Raw genomic sequence first — 20,988 nt, 5'->3', positions numbered from 1 at the left:
TTATAACAAACATTTTATAAACTCTTTATTGTTTTGTGTAAAAATCCTAATGTGTGAAGTAACTAAAGGTGTCAGATAATTGTAGTGAAGTAAAAAGTACAATATCTCCCTCTGAGATGTGGTGCATTTGAAGTAGAAAGTTCAAATTTGAGGCACTTTTACTTGAGTACAGTACTTGAGAAAATGCACACCACGTGGTAAGAGCCAAATAAAAGAGCTGTGAGCAAACACTCTTTTATTGTGTGGACAACTGCACGTAGTACATTTGCACATTTTATTTTAATTGGTTTGTGATTTTATTAATTTTCTAGTATTTATCAGAATCATAAATGCTTTATTGGTCCCCGAGAGGAAACTCTGTTACAGCTGCTCATGTTGCTAAAGAAGGCATTAAAGAAAATCAAAATAATAATAAAAAGTTGGCAAGCATTTAAAATGATAATATACATGATAATTATGATAGTTTGTTTGAGGTTAAAGCTGAAACAAAAACAGGCGATTGACAGAAAACTATTTTGATCATCAAATTATTATTAAAGTCAATTTTAAAGTTAAATATATGTAATATTTCCTGCTTCTCAAATGTGAGGATTTGTGATTTTCTGTGTCTCACACTGTAGTAAATTACATTTTGGTGATCCTGCAGAGAACAGTCCTCCTGAAGTACCTCTTTTGTTGTTTGCAGGTTCAGAGATTAAAGACGAGAACCTTGAAGGAACAGAGTTACCTCCTAAAAGGACTGAAACAGAAACCAATGGATCTTCTGGAGAATTCTTCATCAACCAGGACCAGTAGGCCCCATCTATCCATCTCTGCCTTTATCTATCCATCCATCCATCTGTTTACTAGCTAAGTAATGCACTTTGCTTCGGTCAGAAGTCATAAAGCATATTGGGCTTTTGTGTCCGAAATTGCCTCCATGCCTCCATCTTAACATACACCAATTAACATACTCCTCCTCAAGTCTTTCTCTTGGTGTTCGGTCAGACCAGAAAGTGGCACAACAAAATTCCTCATCACAAAATCCTAGGTTGTGTTGAAAGCTTGTTGATGAAGTTGAGGCTACCGTTTCGTAGTCTACATTCTTCCCACTTTGTGGATATTTTATAATTATTTAAAATATAGCTTTTTTAAGATAGAAGAAGATTTTTTCATCCCCAAAAACGAAATTGCACTTCCTTAGATCCTCATTTTGGGAAATATTTTACAGACAATAAAATTGAACAGGTAACTAAATAAATAAAAAATATGAACAAGTTGCAACTATGACCTAACGATAACGTAGCGATAACGATAACGTAGCGATAACGTAGCGATAACGTAGCTGGCAAGCTACTGGGAAAGTTTTAGTGCTAACCAGCCACAATAGCGCCTTTCTAGTCTTTACGACCACTAAGCGTTTTTACACTACATCACATTCACCCTTTCACTCATTCATAAACTGATGGCAGAGAGACTAAGCCAACTGCACATCAGAAAGGAAATGAGATTCATACATTTACACCCCGATGGCACAGGAACCAAAAGCAATTTGGGGTTAAGTGTCTTGCCCAACCATCGACTCTCCGGGTTAGTAGGAGACCGCTCTAACCCGGAACTAAAGCTGCATAGAGAGCCCAAGTCCGTCCCTTCCGCCCCATGGGACCTCATTTCGGGAAAAATATGCATGGGAGTCAACAGTGAAACACGATTTACGTTTTAATCCCGCTTGAACTGTGTCCTGAATTACAAACATGATGTTTGTCAGATTAAAATATAATTTAAGTCGAGAAAGTCGCAGTTTGTTGTAAAACTGTTGGAAGTAACGTTATAAGACTGTGAAATTACATAATTACAAAGACCACAAACCCAAAAGTCGCGTATGTGACGTCACAGCTGTTTCTCTTATGACTAAAGCTAACGTTACTGAAGCTAATGAAGTGAACTGAAGCTAACGTTACTTAAGCTAACGTTACTGACTCCTACGTCATTGAAGCAAAGGACCGGTAAAGTAACATTTAGTTTTGTGTTAAAACCGCTCAATGAACTACATCTCTTGTCTAGCACAATATACGTCACCAGTATTTTTAGCACTATAATGCTAAGCTAACGTTTATTGCTTGCTTGCTACTACCTTGGTAACTTAGCTTCCACGCACAGATGTATCTCACCTGATGTGTTTAATCCAACAATTCCTGGTCCTTTCATCTTCATCATCATCATCTTACACATGGAAGTTCTTTGATGTTATCTTCACTAACGTTAGCTTCAGTCACTGGGTGAACAGTTATATCACATATCCAACTTTTGGGTTTGTGGTCTTTACATTTACATATTTTCTTATCCTTCGACTGTTTTACGACAAACTGCAACTTTCTTCAATTAAATTATCTTATAAAATAACAAATATCATGTGTAAAAAATTTGTTGTATTGTGAAATAAGGTCCCATGGTGGTCCACCCAGAAGGGGCGGGACTTATGTTCTCTACAGCCCACCAAGCTGCTAACTGCCACATAGCTCCGCAGTCTAGAAGTGTAACAGAGCTAAAGTGTTCGCTTATCATCACTTTTTGTTATAAAAGTGTTTTCAATCTGTTTCATTTAAAGCTTCAGGTTTACCAGCAACAATAGACCGCTAAGCTAACTAGCTTAGTCGCTAACAGGATAAAAAGCTCTGTTTATTTAACAGATTATGTATTTTCACGTATGTAATTTCTTTTGAAATGAATTGATTTTCAGCTGAAATTGTCATTGATGCTGGTGTGACTGGATCCTTTCCCAAACTCCTTCATGTCATAATCCTTTTTTGTGGCTTTCCCAAAAACAAAATACCCTTTCACAGCTACACGGGGGGGAAATATTGCTCATAGACTCTTCAGAATAAGCAAAAAGGGCAAAGAAGAACAGAATACAGACGCAAATAAAGATAAAGAAGAAGAAAATGTGGGCAGGTATGTCGGTGGGTAGATAACATGATGAGAAAAACTTTTGTATGATGAATTTTTCAACGCCAAGATCTTTGTTGTTTGTTTGTTTGTTGTACGTGTTTACATGGTGTTTTCGAGAGTCAAAACTCTTGACGTAAAAATACTGGATGCTGTGTAATGTCATGTTGAGATTAACAGTCATTTAAAAACTTTGTGTGTTTGATAATGTGAGTGCTGTGGTTTGGATTCTGGATTGCTGAGTTTTTAGGATGCCACAAAATAAGAAACCAGCTAACAAGAGCCCACAGCAGTTTAACCGTTTTTGTTTTTTGAGCCACGGTTAAAAAGTCTGCATTTTTATAGAGTCATGTTCAGCAGGTCAAAGTATCTGAGATAAGAAATAATGTATTAGCTAGAGTGTATTGTTATCTGGTGTTCAGCATCAGTTTGGTGGAAAGTTTAAAATCAGCCAAAAGTGTGTGAAGTTTTGCTGAATCAAAATTCTTCTCTTAATCAGAAACAAACTTTTTTGTTCCAAAAATAAGTTCAGTCATAGCTACAGGGCTCTGTCAGAGTAACTGTAATAAATAACTTGTACAAAAAATTGCAATAAGAGATCAATGTAGATCTGAGTATAGTTTAAAAATTCCATTCTTGTGCCAGTATGATATTTGAGTTTCCGGACCAATGAGAAAATAGTTCAACACCTCATAGTTCGATACCATTTTATATATATTTAGGCATTTACCAAAAAGTCATAACACTTTATATAGAAAGTTTAATGTTGTCTTCACCCAAGCTATAAAATATGATATGTTAATATAGGCCCGAGTTCAAGATCTGATAATCAAACTGACTGCTGAAGAAGGTCAAGTATCGGAAATTGAAGCCAAATATTTAGTCATATTCTTAACATACCGTAAAACTTCAGTTAGACGCCTGTCCTGGTTACTGGCCTGGTGTGGCTACATGTTTTGACAAATAACCGCAGGTCTCAATTAGAAGCCTGGTTTGGTTTTTATAGAAGTTAATTGAATGTATAAAACCTCTTAAAGCCCACCGGGTCACCTGTTTAAGCATGGCTGCTTAGACTGTGCACACTAATATATAAACGTTTAAACTTGTGTCAAAACAGACATACTACACAGTTACATCAGTTAGATTCTCTACAATTCAATCGTTCAGTTCATTTTTAAGGGAGCCTTGAGCACCAAAGTATAATTCATTAAGATTTACTGGTATGGTAAAGGAATTAAAGTCCCAAATAAAGGCCGGGTGAGTTAATTGTTTTAAGCAAAGAAAAGCCTGGGATACTAATTGGAAGTTTTGCGGTATTCATAATGACTTGTTCTTTTATCAGGTAATTCCTGATTTCCTCATAATTTTAGCAGTTTTTAAGTTTGGTGAAGTCGTGACCACTCACGGGGCTAATTGGTGAACAATTGTAGCTGGATAGCCAACAGCTAACACGCTAGCCAGTGGCGAACATGCTAGTAGTAGTAGTAGTCACAATAAGTGTCTTAGCTTCTCTCTATTTTCTCCGTATTGTTAAGTTTACTTCCCTTCTCAGGATTGTAGATCATTTATTCATTAAAGAGTTACTGAAGAGGAAAAAATAGCTCTCCAAGCTAGCTTTCTCGTTAGCCCAGTTGCTAACGGCATAAGGATTTATTACTAAACAGATTACTAAAGAGCAGTTTGGATGTCAGCAACAAAGCTAATATGACATGCCAGCTTCCTCTGTTTTTGACTTGCCTGCATACTTTGTAGAAAAACATGATAATGTCTTTCCAATTAAGGTATCAACAAAAAAATTACATTGGTATCAGTGCTGAAACTCGGGTATCGTATTGTCTGGTATTTAAAACCTGGTCCAACCTTATACTGTTTTTGATACTCAAATCAAACACAAATCGATTTTTAATGTACAGGTGCATCTCAAAAAATTTGAATATCATATCAATCAAAACTTCACTTTCCTAAAATGTGTTAGAATTTCAGAATAAAAAAAATATAATCACAATGAACTTTTCTACAATGTTCAAATTTTTTGAGATACATCTATAGTTTTTTAATATAGAGTCACACAAACACTGAAGTTGATGAAGAAATTAAATGCACAGAGTCAGACTTCCTTCGATAAATAACAAAACACTTCTTGGACAGCTAAGAGTAGTGATGTCTTCACATGCTAACTATAGATACCTCAATAAAAAGTATATTAAATAATGGATATGAATGAATATAACAATTAAGAATATTTAGTATTTCATTGGAAAACAAAATTGCATAATATGGTGTAACAGAGATCATTAAAAATAACTGAAGAGTATATTTGATTTAAAACATTCTAATAATAAAGATTTTCAAGTTCTAAAAACTGGTAGATAAATAACAGGTTTGTTATAAAGTTATTGAGTTACAGGTTCACAAAGAAATCAGAATAAATATGAGTTTCAAATTTTAATACTACAGTATTATTTTGATTCAAGTTATTTATCATAAAAGGGAGGGTGTTGCATTCACCAAAGGGAAAAGATGTTATTTATAACTTCCGTAACCGTAATGACTTCAGACTTTCCCAGCTGAGTTTAGCTGAAACATGTGTGTGACAGCACACACCTGTGTGACAGCATGCTAACGTGCTAGAGCTAGCACGTTAACATGCATTTTAAACAAATGTTTGATATTTACATGCTGAAAGATTTAGCTGGAAAGGATTCCGTAATGTTACAGTTATGTCAATATACACTCCATCACCCATTCAGTTAAAAAATGATGAAAAATCATTGAAGAATGCATTTCTCGTTTTTGGTGTGATTCTTGGCCGCCTCCCGCAGACTTCATTACCCACATTGGAACCACGACATTAGATCTTTTGGGGCTGAGTGTGGGACAGACTGCTACGGTGACTGCACTTTTTCTAGCATATTGGCAAGTCTGTGTTAGCCTTCATCTCACTGCTGTGGCTGACAGTTGACCATTTAAGGAAACAAGGCTTTTCGTTTTTCAGGTATCATGTAGGATAATAAAATGCTGAACAGGTGTGAATTTCAACCCGCCATTTGCGCAGTGTCACCAGACATTTCACCAGAATCATAAGAGTGCTGCAGGGATGATGTATATTTGTAGGTCAAACAGAAAGTGCACTGATTTCCCTCGACAAAAAGCCAGTGGGATTTTTCCACTGGATTTTGGATTATTGCAGAAAAATTTGCTCTGTGGCAAACAAAAGGTTATTATGCTTTCAAGTTTTGATCAGCAAGATAATCCTTCTACCACTTTTATTGTTTTTAAAACGTTAAAGCAATCGCTAGAAGTAAAGACAAGAAAAGAATTTCCAGGTTTTAGGACTTCTAGAGATCCCAAGTCCCCTCCCTTCTGCCACACCGAAAAAATTTTTTGTCAATCACGAGAGACAAAGTTTTAAAATCCTGTTTGAATTGAGTCCTGAATCACACATATGACTTTTGTCAGTGTAATTAATAATTTAAGTCAAGAAAGTCGCAGTTTTGTCGTAAAACAGTAAAGTAACATTTAGTTTTGTGTGAAAAATGCAGTGAACTACATCGCTTGCACAATGTACGTCAGCAACATGTTAGCGCTATAATGCTAAGCTAACGTTCATTGCTTGGTTGCTACTAGCTAGGTAACTTAGCTGTGTTCCAGGCACAGGTGTATCTCACCTGATGTGTTTAATCCAACAACTCCCGGTCCTTTGCTCGTTTGACTCAGTGACGTTAGCTTCAGTAACGTTAGCTCCAGTCTTTGACGTCACATATGCGACTTTTAGGTTTGTGGTCTTTGTAATTACGTATTTTCAGTTTTATACTTTTTAAGTTTTACGACAAACTGCGATTTTCTTGACTCCAGTTATCTTTTAACCTGACAAATGTGTGTAATTCAGAGCACAATTCAAGGATCAAAAAATTTCTTGCGTGTTTTTTTTCCAAAAATAAGGTCCCTGGCGGTCCACTGGAAGGGACCTAACCTAGGCTCTCTATTCTTGCAGCACTCTATTGGGTGTCATCCTCTTAGGACCAAGAATGTATTAAATTTCATGAACTAAATGTTGAGCTTTCAACCACATCTTGTGGCCCTTCAGAAGTATAACATTTTACAAAAGCTCAGTTTGTTGCAAAGAAAACGCTGCCTTAGTGCGTAGGGAAGAAAAATCAATAAAGAGAAAAGATGCTTTTAAAGATAGTATATATATAAAATATATATATAAAAATAAGTTTGTTTATGTGGACAAAACTGAAGAAAGACTTTTGAAACGTGACGTGTTCTTCCAGCGTCAGTATCACTTGATTTAAATCTGTGATGTTCAGTGTTAGTTTTGCCTGAGCTTGTGTATATCTGAATATGCCGAGTTTGTAGAGACAATAAGATGGCAGTAATGTGATTTATAAATGCCATGAGGAAATTTTTTAATTTTTTTTCAATTTTTTGAATATCGACTATTGGGTAGTTTGTGTGCATTTGATTCAAACACCAGTCTCAACCTTGTTTGTGTCTCTGGATGCGAACTTGTTATCAGTGTTTGTAGTAATGTTTACCAATCAAAACTTCTCCAGTATCACCAATGATTAATCAAAAGCAGGTCCAATGGCCTTAAAGGTCCCCAGTTTACACATAGCTAGCAGTACAACTAGAGCTACAGTGTAAGCAGCAATCTAATATAATTAGTAGTGTTAATTTCATCAATGGAAACTATGACCGCAAATATTAGTATACCTTTATGTCACACTAAACAATAGACTAGCAAATTTGCCAAAGTAACATTAAAAATTGAACTAAAACTAGTTTCTAAACTAAAAGTTTCATTTAAAGACCTGGTAAAAACAGAACCTTTCACCATCCAAAAATATCTCTTCAGAAGTCGATTCAGCCATTTAGACAATTTGCACTCACATTTTCAGTTAACGTGTACGCTAGTAGCTAATATTACTCCTTATCTGACTAAAACAAAATCTAAATCAAGTGCCAAAATTACCATTGAAATTGTAAACTATTTTAAAGTAATCTAAACCCTGGATGCCCATTTCTGGGAAAGAAAATGAAAAATTTAGACATGATAAAAATAGAAATACTCATAGGAAGTCAGTTTTACTTTGAAGTTTCCAATCATATGATTTTTAGAGCCCAACTGATATAAAATTTTTAAGACTGATACCAATTTTGATATTTAAGGATTTTAAAATACGATATTCCGATATATTGGCCGATATTTTTTTTTCTTCTTTTCAGAAACACATAACATAAACAAAGATTAGATTATCTCTAACATTTGTTATGTGTAGTTATGAGACCTAACCAAGATAACGTGACGTATTGCAGTTTGAAATCAAACTTTTTTATTGTTTTAAATAAAATAAAAGTACAGCTGATTGCTGTGTTTTGTGGTTCCAAACATGTGTGGACAAACTATGCAGCGGAAAAACTCATAAGAAGATTGAAGAATCAGTCTCTGTTTCTTTTTTAATTGTCATTTAACCTGCTTTTATAAACAGCAATACTGATTTATGTGCAATTAGCTCATATCGGTCGATAATATTGGCACGCAGATTTATTGGTCTGGCTCTAATAATTTGAATATTTCGCTTTCCAATCTTAGATCTCTTAATTTTTACTTAACTTATTGTCTCATCATTCTTACATCTAACTCAAATTTTTGACTCACTATTACATACTATCTTACAATCTTTACTAAGTAACTCCAGATTTTGACTTTGTAGCTCATAATTTTGACTTAATATTTCATAACTTAGACTTTTGTTTTTGTCATTTCTAAATTTTTAACTGTTTTCTTGACAAAAATGAGCTTCCACACTAATCTAATCTAGGTGCCTGTTTTCCAGGAGGGAAAGGCATGATCATAACGCACGAATAAAGTGCTATAGGGCTCACAGTGTAATCATGAGTAACTTGCGTGTGTTTTAAACTCGACAGTGTGTGCACGCATCAATCCGCACACTCATATAGTAGCTGTTTTTCTAAATTTCACACTTGTTACTGGCACTACTGTGTGTCGTCTGTTTGTGTTTGTTGTGTATTTGTCCGTGAGTCTCCAAAAATGTCAAACTGTCTCATTTGTATTATGGTGCTATCTATTGATGATATATACACATTTGATAAAGTTTTTATGGAGTGATTTTGACAAACTGTCTGTTGACTGTCGACCCCGGTGAGGAACTTGTATTTTGGATGCAGATTTTGTCTATTGGAGAAAATTATGTGTTATGGGTGAAAATATCAAAGTTTATGGATTTAAATCCTTGAATTCTGCAATGTTCCCCGTCAGTTTGGGATGTTATGTGTGTCTGTCAACAAAGGAAAGGAGGATTTCATGGGTTTTATAGGTTTTGTGGGGGTTTTAAAGGGACTTACTAAAGTGGCAGTGTTTTCTTAAGACTGTGGTTTGGGATAATGTTTCAATGAGTCTGGAAGATCAGCTGTGGTTGCTTTTGAAACCAAGACAGGTTCATTTGCTTGTCTAACCCTTGTGTTTCGTTTCAATTTTATCTATTCTGATTCTACTTATGGAATCTGGTTCTTATTGAATCAACATTTTTTGGAAATTTAGTGACGGTTCCAACTTGGATCTGGTTTTGAGATACCCAACCCTAATAACGAGAGGAAGTTGTAGTTCGCTTCATGCTACTGACAAAAAGCTTTACATGGTGGAGTGCTGAGGATGATTTTTGGAGTCTCAGTCTGAGGAAATAAGCTGCTCTCAAGTCTGAAGATAATTTTAACTTTTAACTTGACATAATGCAAAAATTCACAAACCTGACAAAACTACTAGCAACCACAGCTGCTCTCTGATTGGGCTGCGTTTGTCCACATAATTTGAATTTGATCTTCCTTCCGTAAAGCTCATAATCAAGCTTCTGTATTGTTTTCTTGCCGTTGCAGACGTGTCCGATCTGTAAATGTAGACTTTGCAGTACTTCACAGGTAGCCTTCAAAACCTGCAAGACCGAGCCAACAAAAAAAACAGAATTTTCATGAAGCTAAAGTTTGCAGAGCCAAACCCAGACTGATAAAGTTTTATTTATTTGTCTTTAAACACATGTGCCATTGGATAAAAGAAGTTGAGATTTTAATCTGTGTTCGATACTGTTAATGTCCATTTGGTCCACATGTTCGTGCTGTGAACATGATGTTAACTGAGCTCTTATCAGCACATACAAATGTTTAAAAAAATCTATATATAGATATAAATCTATATACTGTACGTGTATGACAAATGTAGTTATGTACTGATGTTAACTTTCATGAAGCTTTTTTTTTAATACATTGTGCAATTTTTGGCAGCATGATTGTGAAGAAATTATTACATTTAGATTATTCACTTTACATTTTTATGCAATAAAAACTGTTCCGAAAATAATGATTTTTGAAGTCATTATTTTTGCTTATAACTGCATTATTTGTAATTTTTTTCAGTGGTTGACTGCAGAAGTGAATTTGGTAAAACAAATGAAACATGTTTGACAGTAGTGAGTTTTGGTTTTTTAGTCCAAATAACCCCCTAATGTTATTTCTGAAGTGAATTTTCTTTGATATTTGTTTTGCCTGGCTTCTTCATTATATTGTTTTAGAGCTGGGCGATATGGCCAAAAAAAACCTACATTTTGTACACGATGACATTTTCAAAGGCCTTTTCCCCTCAAAAACAGTGGAAAACACTGATGAAACTGGTTTATAGTTTACACCAATCAGCCATAACATTATGACCACCTGCTTGTCTCCCTTTCACCACTAAAACAGCCCTGACCCGTCGAGGACTGGACTTCACTGTTTGTTCTGACACCTTTCTATTAGAACCACTATCAATTTCTTAAGCAGTTTGACCTACAGTAGCTCGTCAGTTGGATCAGACCACATGGGCCGGCCTTCGCTCTCCACGTGCATCAGTAAGCCTTGGTCGTCTATGACCCTGCCACCGGTTCACATCTTTTCCTTCCAGTCATCTAGCCATCACAGTTTGGTCCTTGTCAAAGTCGCTCAAAGAATGTTATGGCTGATCGGTGTATATACGGTAATAAATTAAGTTGATGACCAAGGTTGTTATCATTAAACGAAATAATGAAAACTAGGTGTGAAAAAATAAAATAAACTGAACTAGCAAACCTGCATAAAAACTAATTAAAACTAAACTGAAATTGAAAAACAAGAAGTCAAAACAAAAATACAAACTAATGAAAAAGGCTAAACTACAATAACATTGCTGATGACAGCTTGACTCAAAAAAGTTTGGAACATAGATGCTAACGTAGAGATTATTAATTACAGAGGTAAGCGTGACTATCATCAGTAAAGCTGCAGTATCAGAAGTCAGATGAAACAATCACTGACGCATTAAAGGTGTAATATGCTCCTCACTTTCAGGCCTTTAAAAGGAAATTCATGTCATGTCAGATCATCTGAATCCGAGGTCAGCAGGATCCCCAGATGTTCTGGACGATTCAGTCAGCTGCCAAGGAGGGTAGGATTCAGCTGATGGTCCTGTTTGAGCCAAATGACTGAAGCTCCCGTTGCTGATATTTAGCCAGAAACATAGTTTCCTCCCCCGCCGGTGTTTTTGGCCCACAAGCAGTAAAACTTTGGTGTTAACGTGTCGAGATAATCAGATTCTACAGTGGATTCATTTCAGCCAGGTAAAGGACCGCCCTGCTGCCCCAAATACTCACTAGAGCTCCAAATGTGAATGAATCCGCCGCTGAAAATAGTCCCCAAAAAGTCTATGAAGATTCTCAGTCATCCAGGTCATAGTTATCCAACGAAGGTTAAAATCAAGGGCAACTGGACTTGGTTGAAGATACTGGAAGACATTTCGTCCCTCATCCAAAGGACTTCTTCAGTTCTGACTGACTGGCAGGGAAGCTCAGCTATTTAACCTCAGTGGGGTCGTTGGCCCGGGTCATCGATACCGCTGGTTCGTTATTGTTCCTTGTTGCTGTGACGACAGTCGTTACAGTCGTTAAGACTCCCTGTGGCCGAGACTGACCGACCATCGTTGGCATCTTCACCTGAGGCCAAGACTGAACGACCATCGTTGGTATCTTCACCTGAGGCCAATAGGTTACGTTTGTTGAGTTTCCTGGGAAGTGATGAAAGGACAGCATTGTAAGTGGGGGATAAGTGGTGGCGTAGACCCCCTCCCCTGTTCAATGACGGCTTCTCGACCCTGGTGTAGATGCTTCCTTGACACCTCTTTCAAACCATCCATCTTCTCTGTCTAAAATGTGCACCTGGTGGTCCTCAAACGAGTGTCCTCTGTCCTTCAGATGTAAGTAGACTGCAGAGTCTTGACCTGAGGAGTTGGCCCTTCTGTGTTGAGCCATGCGTTTGTGTAGTGGTTGTTTAGTCTCCCCAATATACAGGTCTGTGCATTCCTCACTGCATTGGACCGCATACACTAGATTGCTTTTCTTGTGTTATAATAGGCCTATTAGTAAAAATTCAACAGCTTTATGCCGATGCTTGGATAAAAAAAGCACCCAACCTTCTCCAGACTCTGTCTCCTCTGGTGGAGAAGGAAGGAACGAGTAGGGGGGCTTGTGAGAAGTGACGGTACACAAGAAAAAGTTACACCAAAGGTACACCAAAGAGTGAAATGTAGAAGTGCCCACTTCAAGCATCGCGTTTGGGCATTTTTTACACTGTTCAGACGCCATGTGCCGCTGTTGACAAGCAAGCTGCTGCTCTGTCTGTTGGCTGTTGCTGTGGTGCTGAGGGGAATGATTGACATGCAGTTTGACCGATGTTTGCATAGAAGACGTGTAGGCCTACATGACCACCTAAGAAAGCAGAAGCCGAATCCCGGACATTTTGGGTGATTTAGAAATCCCGGCCGGACGCATGTTTTAGGTCCCAAAAAGAGGACATGTTCGGGGAAAAGAGGACGTGCGGTCACCCTAGCTTTGGGTGTCCAGATGTCCCTGTTTTCCGCGGACAGTCCCCGGTTTTGGTGGCCTGTCCCCATCTGAAGCTGTCCCCGGAAATGTCCCCGTTTTTAACTGTGTGTTAATCATACACTGTATGAGGTGTTAACAGACCTGAAATAAAATTTTACGTGTCCAGGAAATGATTGTCGTCCACGAGAGCACACATAGCATGTAACGTTATCACCCAGTTTCTTTACGTCTACAGCTGCTTTTATGTGGATCAAACCGACATAATGTGCAAATAAACATCACTTTATGTCGCAAAGGTTTGTCTTTGTGATACTTTAACGGTTCTTTTAACAGCATAATCACAATTGTGGCCAAACAAGTTTTTGCATTTTATAGTGTAACCAGGTCTGACCTTTAGGTGATTAAAGGCAATAATAGACATACGCTTACCAAACACATACTGTAATCCATCGGCAACAACAGGCTTCTAATATCTTTGTTTACATTTAGAACACGAAATGTAGCCTATAACTAACATGACTTACTGCGGAGTTATATATAAAATAAAGACATGATCTCTTTTGCAATTAACCTTATGACTCTGGCCAAAACAACACATAAAATGCGGTATCCTACTTACCAGAAATTGACTGCAGCCTCTACATATTGACTGAAAGCTAGTTTCTGAGTTATGTTTGACAGATTATGAAACCGAAACTATCATTATTTCATATATAATAACATATTTTTTTATGACATACTGACCACCAAACCAAAAATGTCCCTGGTTTCCATTTCAGAAATCTGGTCACCTTACCCTAGCTAAACATCAGCATGTTAGTATAGTGATGTTAGCATTTAGCTCAGAGCAACTAGCTGCGGACTCAAATAGCAGAATATACAAACAAGCTTTCAATAGACAGAAACACTCAGACTGTTGTTAACATGAGACTTTATTGATAAGCGCTACATGTTTGAGATTGATTAGTGAAGACCAATTCAGAGAATCGACTGCAGGGACAACGGGTGTAGTGGGGGCGGGGTCAGTGGGGTAGGCGGGGTCCAGTTGGGTGTAGTTTACTGGTTGGTGATTGGCCGGTTTACTCGTACAGGAAGGCCTGGGCGCAGGGGGTGTAGCTGACGAACTCTTCGGCCTTGAACCACAGGTCGACCTCAGTCTTGGCGTTCTCCAGGGTGTCGCTGCCGTGGATGATGTTCCTGAGGAAAGGAAGAGGAACGTTAGAGGATGGACGCCAGTGATCAATATCTGTAAAATCTAAAAAAATTTTAATTATTGAAAAAGTGCCTTTATGTTGGCTTTGTGAGTCAGTTCTTTATTTAATTCCTTCAGTTAATTTCTTGTTGCATATTATGGAACGTCGTTACTGCCAGATTCAAATGAAAGGGTTGAATTTAAAGTTAAAGTCATTATTTTTACTTACTCATAGTGACTGAATAGTGATTTAACTTACTATTTCATACTTTTGTCTTTAAAAAGTCATAATTATGAAGTAAAAGTTCACTGACTTTGAATAATTTAAAAATCCTAAATTGGATTTCAAATTTCTACTTAAATCATAACTTTGATTTAAAAAGGACAATCTTGGTGTCTCATAATTTCAACAACATCTGATTTGATTCACAACCAGAAGTCAGATTTATAAATTGTATAATTTGACAATTATGATTTTGATTTAACTTTGAACTTTAAAATATCATAATTAAAATTTTTAATATCTGTAATTCCTAGCATTTTATCTATTCTTCTATTTTTGTAGTGAAACATGCTTCCACAGCAAACAAATAATCAATCCCTATTTAGTGTCCTTTATTATTATTATATGTTGAAGTTACGTTATTTGTCAGGCTGAGACTCAACACGTTATAGAAACATCTGAAGTATTTAATAATTCACCTGTTTGACAGGAACGATTCTAAGTTACACAACAGGTTTTTAAACCGTGTAAGCACGTGTTCATCATCATATTTACCATCATAAAATGCATGAATTAGACTTTCAGTGGAGTTTAATAATAATGTTGCATTGAAAACAACAACCAAAATTCTTCCTCACGGTTTATTTTTAGATTTCTGCCAATAATTGAATGATCCCTCTAAATGTACCCCATGTATTCCTAGGGCTGGACAATAAAACAAAAACAATAATTATTGCGATACAATTTTATTCACTTCAATCATACACAAATTAGGACTGAATTTTTTTTTTATGTTTTATTTTGTTGAGGAAAAAGGACTGAAAAAAGCTTTTACTTAATTTTACTTTGTGAAGTGATCCACTGTTTGGCCTCAAGTGCTGACCATAAAGAGTTTAAACCACAATTAACCATCAGGTTTCAACTTTAACTCAGGAGCAGAAATCAGCCTTTAAACTTATTAACTATTGTGATAAGTATCAATATGGAAAGATATTGAGCTTTTTATCATAATAACATTTTTGGCCATATCGTCCAGCCCTATGTATTCCTAAAACAGTACAGTGTGGACGACTGTTTGACAGGTGTGTGTGGGGAGAATGTCTGCTCACCTGCCGATGTTGATGCACAGGTCACCACGGATGCTGCCGGGCTTGGAGTCAGCAGGGTTGGTCTCACCCAGCATCATCCTGGCCAGCTTCACAATGCTCTGACCTTCCCACACCTGGAAACACATGAACACACCTGTCACCTGTGTGATCAGGACACACGATGCAGTCTCAGCCGTTTTGGCCGTGTAAGTGGAGAGCACAGAAGTATCACGACGGCGAAGACCATGTCACGGTGATCGAAGAAATGTCGACTTAAAGAAAAAGGATCAAATGCTTCTGTGAAAGGTGAGATGTTCAGGTGGATATCCAACTCACGTCTGTGTTTTCAGTTCAGAAGGGTCAGGATGGGGTTAGCCTAGCTTAGCATAAATATTTCTGTCCTCTTTAAACTGTTGCTGAGCCTGTCCGCCACGTTGTAAAATGCATTTCAGAAATCAGCTGCTGGGGTGAATGGATGCATTTTCCTGATCATACTTTTGTTTAAGTTAACTTAAGTGAAAGATCCGAATACTTCCTCCACCTCTGTGTCCACACTTTACTTTGAACTCGGGCTTTAATCCCGTGAGTTAAGAGGAATCTATAAGAAGTTGGCGCTCTGTCTGATCACATCCCGACTGCGTTTGACTCTGTCAAAAGAGAGAGAGACCTTGAAAACAAAGAGGGTGTGAAGAGAGAGAGCTGACAAAATGGAAAGAGATAAAAAAAGAGAGATCTGACAGGAGTGACAGATATGTGCAAGGCGTCTGTGTGCGTTTACTGCTTGTGTGTGTGTTTATTGTTTTATAAATATATGTGTGTGTGTGTGTTACCATGGCGAGGATGGGTCCAGAGGACATGTATTTGCAGAGTCCAGCGTAGAAAGGCATGTCCTTCAGGTCCAGGTAGTGCTTCTTCATGTGGTCCTCAGAGGCCTAAACATAAAATACAAACACACAGCAGTGCAAAGTTACTAAATGCGTGTACCGAAGAGGTACTTTACTGGAGTATTTCCGTTTTAATGCTACTTTATAGTAAATATTGTACTTTATACTCCACTAAAAGTAAGCAGCAAACTACCAAAGTTAAAAATGTTTACATCACCAAGACAGACATTTTCAGATATAAAATTAACAATTAAATGAATAAATTTTGTTTGTTATTCCACTGTAGGATCACCTGATGACCAGCTGCTCTTTCTGCACTCATTAATATTATATATAATATAGTACTCATAAAGCTTCTGAGGGTGAATTAACAGGCTGTTTCAAGGTGTTTACTGTATAAATATGTTTACTTCCACTGCTGCAGAATAACCAAAGAAGGTAAAGACAAGACAAAGTTTAGGTCAGCAAAACTGAGAAATAATGTACGTTTCAGAGATTTACAATTATATATATTATATCAATATATAACCACTTAGAGTGATTCTGCAGCAGTGGAAGGAAATGAAGCCCTGAAAGTGCCATAACTGGTGTATTATATATGAAAGAATATAAAATGGTGAAGTACGTTTGTATACAAACTACATCTACCCAAAAGTCTGGTGAGATCATCACCAGCAAAATTAAATCTGAGCGTCCTAATGCAGCAGTGAGACGTTCAGATGGTGGAAATCTCTTTATTTTTTTAATTTATCTTGAACCTCAGCTTGAGTTCATTCTCTAGTGTCTGTGGATAACGACTCCAGCTCACGCCACTGTGGGATTAACACGCCTGACAGCTGAGTGTGTGACAGTGACACGAGTCCTTCAGCCAACAGCTGCTATCTGAGTGTGTGTTCCTGTACATCTAGCTTAGTGAGGACCAATCATCAGACTCTGAGGACTGAGGAGTGAGAAAAGATTATGGTTAATGAAGATATACCCTGAAGTCAGTCCCACTGATTCTTTTGAGGTCTAAAACCCCTCTGGTGGCACTGCTGGCGTCTATATCTGCAACACCTCCACTTCCTGTTTGTTCTGGGTTACTCATATCGGTATTAAGGGACAAACATCAGGTATAATAGAAGATTTTACTGCAACATGAGTACATTCATACTGTAAAGTACATGTTGCTGATAATACTTTTTAAATGCTTGTAGTGGAGTACTTTTACTACAGTTGTCTGTGAAGAAGTAGGATTTTTTCCTTTTGATCTTTGCTTTATGTTGTGTTTGTTTTTGAGTCCCTGAAAAAAATGTTTACCTGCACGAATTTGGCAGCCACCAGCCTGAAGCCTCTCTGCTCGAATCGCTTGATGATCTCGCCGCACAGTCCTCTCTGGACGCCATCGGGCTTCACAGCGATGAAGGTACGCTCCATTTCTGCTGAGAGAAGGCTGCAGACGCAGCACCACAGAAGAAGAAAAATGAACAACACTGGCGCTCAGATAATAAAAGAAGTTCAAATGGGATGAAAGGGATTGAAGTTCAGAGCGAATCACAGCGTGAACCTTTATCCTCAAAGTGATCCATCTCTACTATCAGCTCCTGGTCACCAAATCATCATACAGGCTTAAAATCCTTCCTGACCTGCAGCAGCACACACGTCGTCTACGAGCTGAAACGTCCCTGTGGTCTGTTTGTGTCGGACTGAGATTCTAATTCATGAACACATGAACACGGACGCTGCTGAAGCTGGACGTCATGCTAACATGCTAACCGCGGCTCTGCAGAGTCACCGAAGGTCTGAGGAAGAGACGATCTGTCCCCCCTCTCCTGGAGCCTTTGCTGACCTAAAAGTGTGCAGGAACTACTGAACCACAGGAACTAAAAATGTCCAATCTACTCGTTTCCAAACAACCGAGAAGATTCGTCAAATCAGACCCAAGCTGTAAAACATATTTTACACATGTGTCACCGCCTGACTTTGGGAAAGTAAATACCTAAAACATCTGCATGTCTCTAAAATGATGTCCAATTTGCATTTATTTCCCAGATGAAAAAAACTGAAGCATTAAACTACTAAATTTCAGGACAGATTAATACAGAACGCTGAAGTACGAAACAGGATGTTTATTTTACATGTAACTGACAGATTTACTGCGGATAGAATCAGTTTGGATTTATTTTGGAGGTGATTGAAATAAACCAAACAAAAGCCCGAATATTTAAAGAAGATTTAAATTTCTTTGGGAGTTTTGTACACTTTCTGTAATAAAACAAGCAAAACTCCTATGAGATGGGCGTCCGTGGTCTAATATGTCTCAGTTTAGGAGTCCTTGATGTGGAAAAAGTTTTTTATCAGTGTGTAGATGTTCAGAAGGTGTTGCGTGATGTCCACATTTAAATCTCTACTTTCTAAAGGTAATTTTTATTTACCTTTAGTCAACAATAATTGTGATTGGTCGGCTTTGTAGCATCGCATTTCCTCCTGAATGTGAAATCAAAACTGCTTCTGAGTTTTTTGGACAACGTTTTCTTCTCTCTCAGCACGGACAACCATCCACTGCAAGACGACACCGGCTCATAAAGTCTGGACAAAGCTTCGGCTGCCCGGCTGTCTAATTTTACTGCCGGTTGGTATCCGTTCATGTGAAGCTGATATGCAGTGGGGGCAGCTGGCTCTGGCAGGAGAGAGCTGAGGAACCCTGAGGAAGCTATTCTGTACATTCAGAAACTTCAGGGGTGGCGTCTCTAAGAGTATAATTAGGGTTCAGGGTCACATATCGAGGTTAAGTTCTGCTGATTTATCAAAGCGAATCATTCACTGTGCCCTTTTTTGTCCTGTGGGCAGCGTGAGGTCACACAGGCGTTGTGACACATGACCCTCCTTACTTTTCCTCTAGCACCAACATCTAAATCTAACTGGCAGATTTCCACTGAATTTACTGAGCACAGTCATGCTCCCTCCAGGACGAACTCTTTGGATGGCCAAAATGTCTATTTTGCAAACTAAACACGCCTGCAGCCAGAGAAAAAAAAAAAAAACATTTGCAAAGATTCAAAACACAAGAAAAGGAAATACAAAGAAATTAAACAGTAAATTTATGTTTTGTCCTTATTTTGGGTGGTTGTTGTAAGTTGTGCAAAGTGTAAAGCTCCTTTAATCGCAGTGCTTTGAGCTCTCAGAGCTAGGTTCAAGGTTTTTGGTGTGACTTCTAATGAAAGGAAAAATAATTCCTGCACATAACAAGATACCTCATGTATAAAGTGTTACCTAAAAAGGTGTCTAGCAGCTCATTCATGCACACAGACACACCAGGGAAGGAACCAATCAGGGGAGGGGGTTGGTGAGTGCAGATAAGAGCTGTTTTAAAGCACATGGTTTCTGAATCCATCACTGTATTTACAGTCACTTAAGAAATGTGATGTTTTCCAGTGTTGGAACGTCTTTGGCAGAAATAACTAAAGATACAGATATATTTCAAAGCCTTTAAGTTGTATAATCACTCTCTGTAAACCTGTAAAGTAGGAAAGATTAGGAAAGTGTTATAGCTGCTTTCAGCAGGTCTAAAGTTTGTAGTTGTTACCTAAATGCATGCGTTCAACTTCAGGAAAACTGATTCAAATCTGCACTCAGATGTCAAAAACAGCAGTTATTTTGTTCTTAATCTTTGTGCCATTCTTAAAAATAAAAGCAGAACTACAAATACTGTATGCTCATTCAAAAATCGGAATTATTCTAATGATATCTGAACATCATTTCACAAGATTAAAATGTAAGCCCAAAGAACTGATACTTATTTCTGTGTCAAAGCAGACACACAATGATCACCTGTCTCTGGTTTGGTCATTGAACGCACCGGCTGCACATGTGCTGCATGCAGACACGTTGTGCAGGAACAGAGAACTGATTGCAGCAGATGTTTGTGGGCTTTTAACATTATTTTGAGCGGTTTTATAGTCAGTAATTAAAAATTTAAAGGGATATAAAAAGACTTTGTGTGTGTGTTGATATCTACCTTGGTTGAGGGTTGAGGAGAACTTGTGAAGACGAGCTGCGGGGATGCGATCACCGAGGCCGAAGAGCTGCAGAGGAGCTCTATTTAAAGGCTTCACGGTGGGGGGCGGGGGTCCAAAAATGTGTATGTGTTAGTGTGTTGGCGGTTTGGGTTGTGTGGGTTGGTATGGGTGGCTGAATGTGTCGCTGGTTGACAGATTTGTGCATCTGTCCTTGTGAGGACACATTTTGGTTTCAGATCTCCGGAGTGAAACAATGAAGACATTTTTTCAAAATATTTCTTAAAATGTAAGTTTTTCTATTTTTGAAACTTGTCATTGACACTTATAACAAGGGAAGACGTTTTCTGTGGGACATTTTTTAGACAAATAAGAGCATTTTCTGAAAGCAAGAACATTTAGTGTTGATAAGTTTTAGGATCTTTTTTGGAAAAGAAAGCCCACTAGTCTGCACAAGCATCTATAATCAGTTAACCTGCAAGCACAGCATTACATAAATCAGCCATAGAGACGAGTCCATACAGAGCTCATTTACAGATATTCAGAACCAAACACTGCAAACAATAATGTTGCCTTACTAAATCAACATTTTGAGAAACCACGTCCTCATTTTGACCCCTGTGGCTTTGCTTGAAGCCGGAGAGTTTCATGTCTGTCACAGTGTTTAAGTGACGCACGGACAGGAGATCTGAACACCTGATATCTGAGTGAAGCAGCAGATGAAGGAGTTTAAACTGAGGGCAAACCATAGCGCTGCTGACATGGCTGAGCCT

At 37.8% G+C, this 20,988-nt stretch overlaps 2 protein-coding genes across 2 annotated transcripts in view; one reads left to right on the top strand and one right to left on the bottom strand.

Annotated features, from left to right (window-relative positions):
* The window catches only part of LOC119895692 (MBT domain-containing protein 1-like), a 28,922-nt gene extending 18,619 nt beyond the window's left edge, over positions 1 to 10,303 (top strand). Inside the window, exon 18 of the mRNA XM_038708965.1 lies at positions 686 to 10,303. Within this exon, the coding sequence (XP_038564893.1) occupies positions 686 to 795 (110 nt within the window). The 3' untranslated portion in view covers positions 796 to 10,303. The remainder of the gene's footprint in view (positions 1 to 685) is intronic.
* A 3,452-nt stretch (positions 10,304 to 13,755) lies between these two features.
* LOC119895683 (nucleoside diphosphate kinase B-like) lies at positions 13,756 to 20,308 on the bottom strand. Its single transcript, XM_038708952.1, has 5 exons — positions 20,218 to 20,308; positions 17,520 to 17,652; positions 16,167 to 16,268; positions 15,358 to 15,470; positions 13,756 to 14,030 (listed from the first exon to the last, which is right to left on the bottom strand). Exons 2-5 carry the CDS (start codon positions 17,634 to 17,636, stop codon positions 13,913 to 13,915), a joined length of 450 nt encoding a protein of 149 aa, XP_038564880.1. The 5' UTR covers positions 17,637 to 17,652; positions 20,218 to 20,308; the 3' UTR covers positions 13,756 to 13,912.
* Positions 20,309 to 20,988: the final 680 nt, after the last annotated feature.

Source organism: Micropterus salmoides, unplaced genomic scaffold, assembly GCF_014851395.1.
Source record: "Micropterus salmoides isolate LMB-PRFRI ecotype aquatic unplaced genomic scaffold, ASM1485139v1 Ms_hic_scaffold_10, whole genome shotgun sequence".
Taxonomy (NCBI): domain Eukaryota; kingdom Metazoa; phylum Chordata; class Actinopteri; order Centrarchiformes; family Centrarchidae; genus Micropterus; species Micropterus salmoides.
The sequence above is the reverse complement of the archived record's forward strand: the minus strand, read 5'-3'. Positions and strand labels throughout refer to the sequence as shown.

Coding starts and splice junctions, on each gene's coding strand:
- LOC119895683 (XM_038708952.1), bottom strand. CDS start 17,636: ATGGAGCGTACCTTCATCGCTGTGAAGCCCGATGGCGTCCAGAGAGGA. Junction 16,269..17,519: donor TGGCTGCCAAATTCGTGCAG/GTAAACATTTTT, acceptor TTTTATGTTTAG/GCCTCTGAGGACCACATGAA. Junction 14,031..15,357: donor CTGTGCATCAACATCGGCAG/GTGAGCAGACAT, acceptor TCCTTTCCTCAG/GAACATCATCCACGGCAGCG.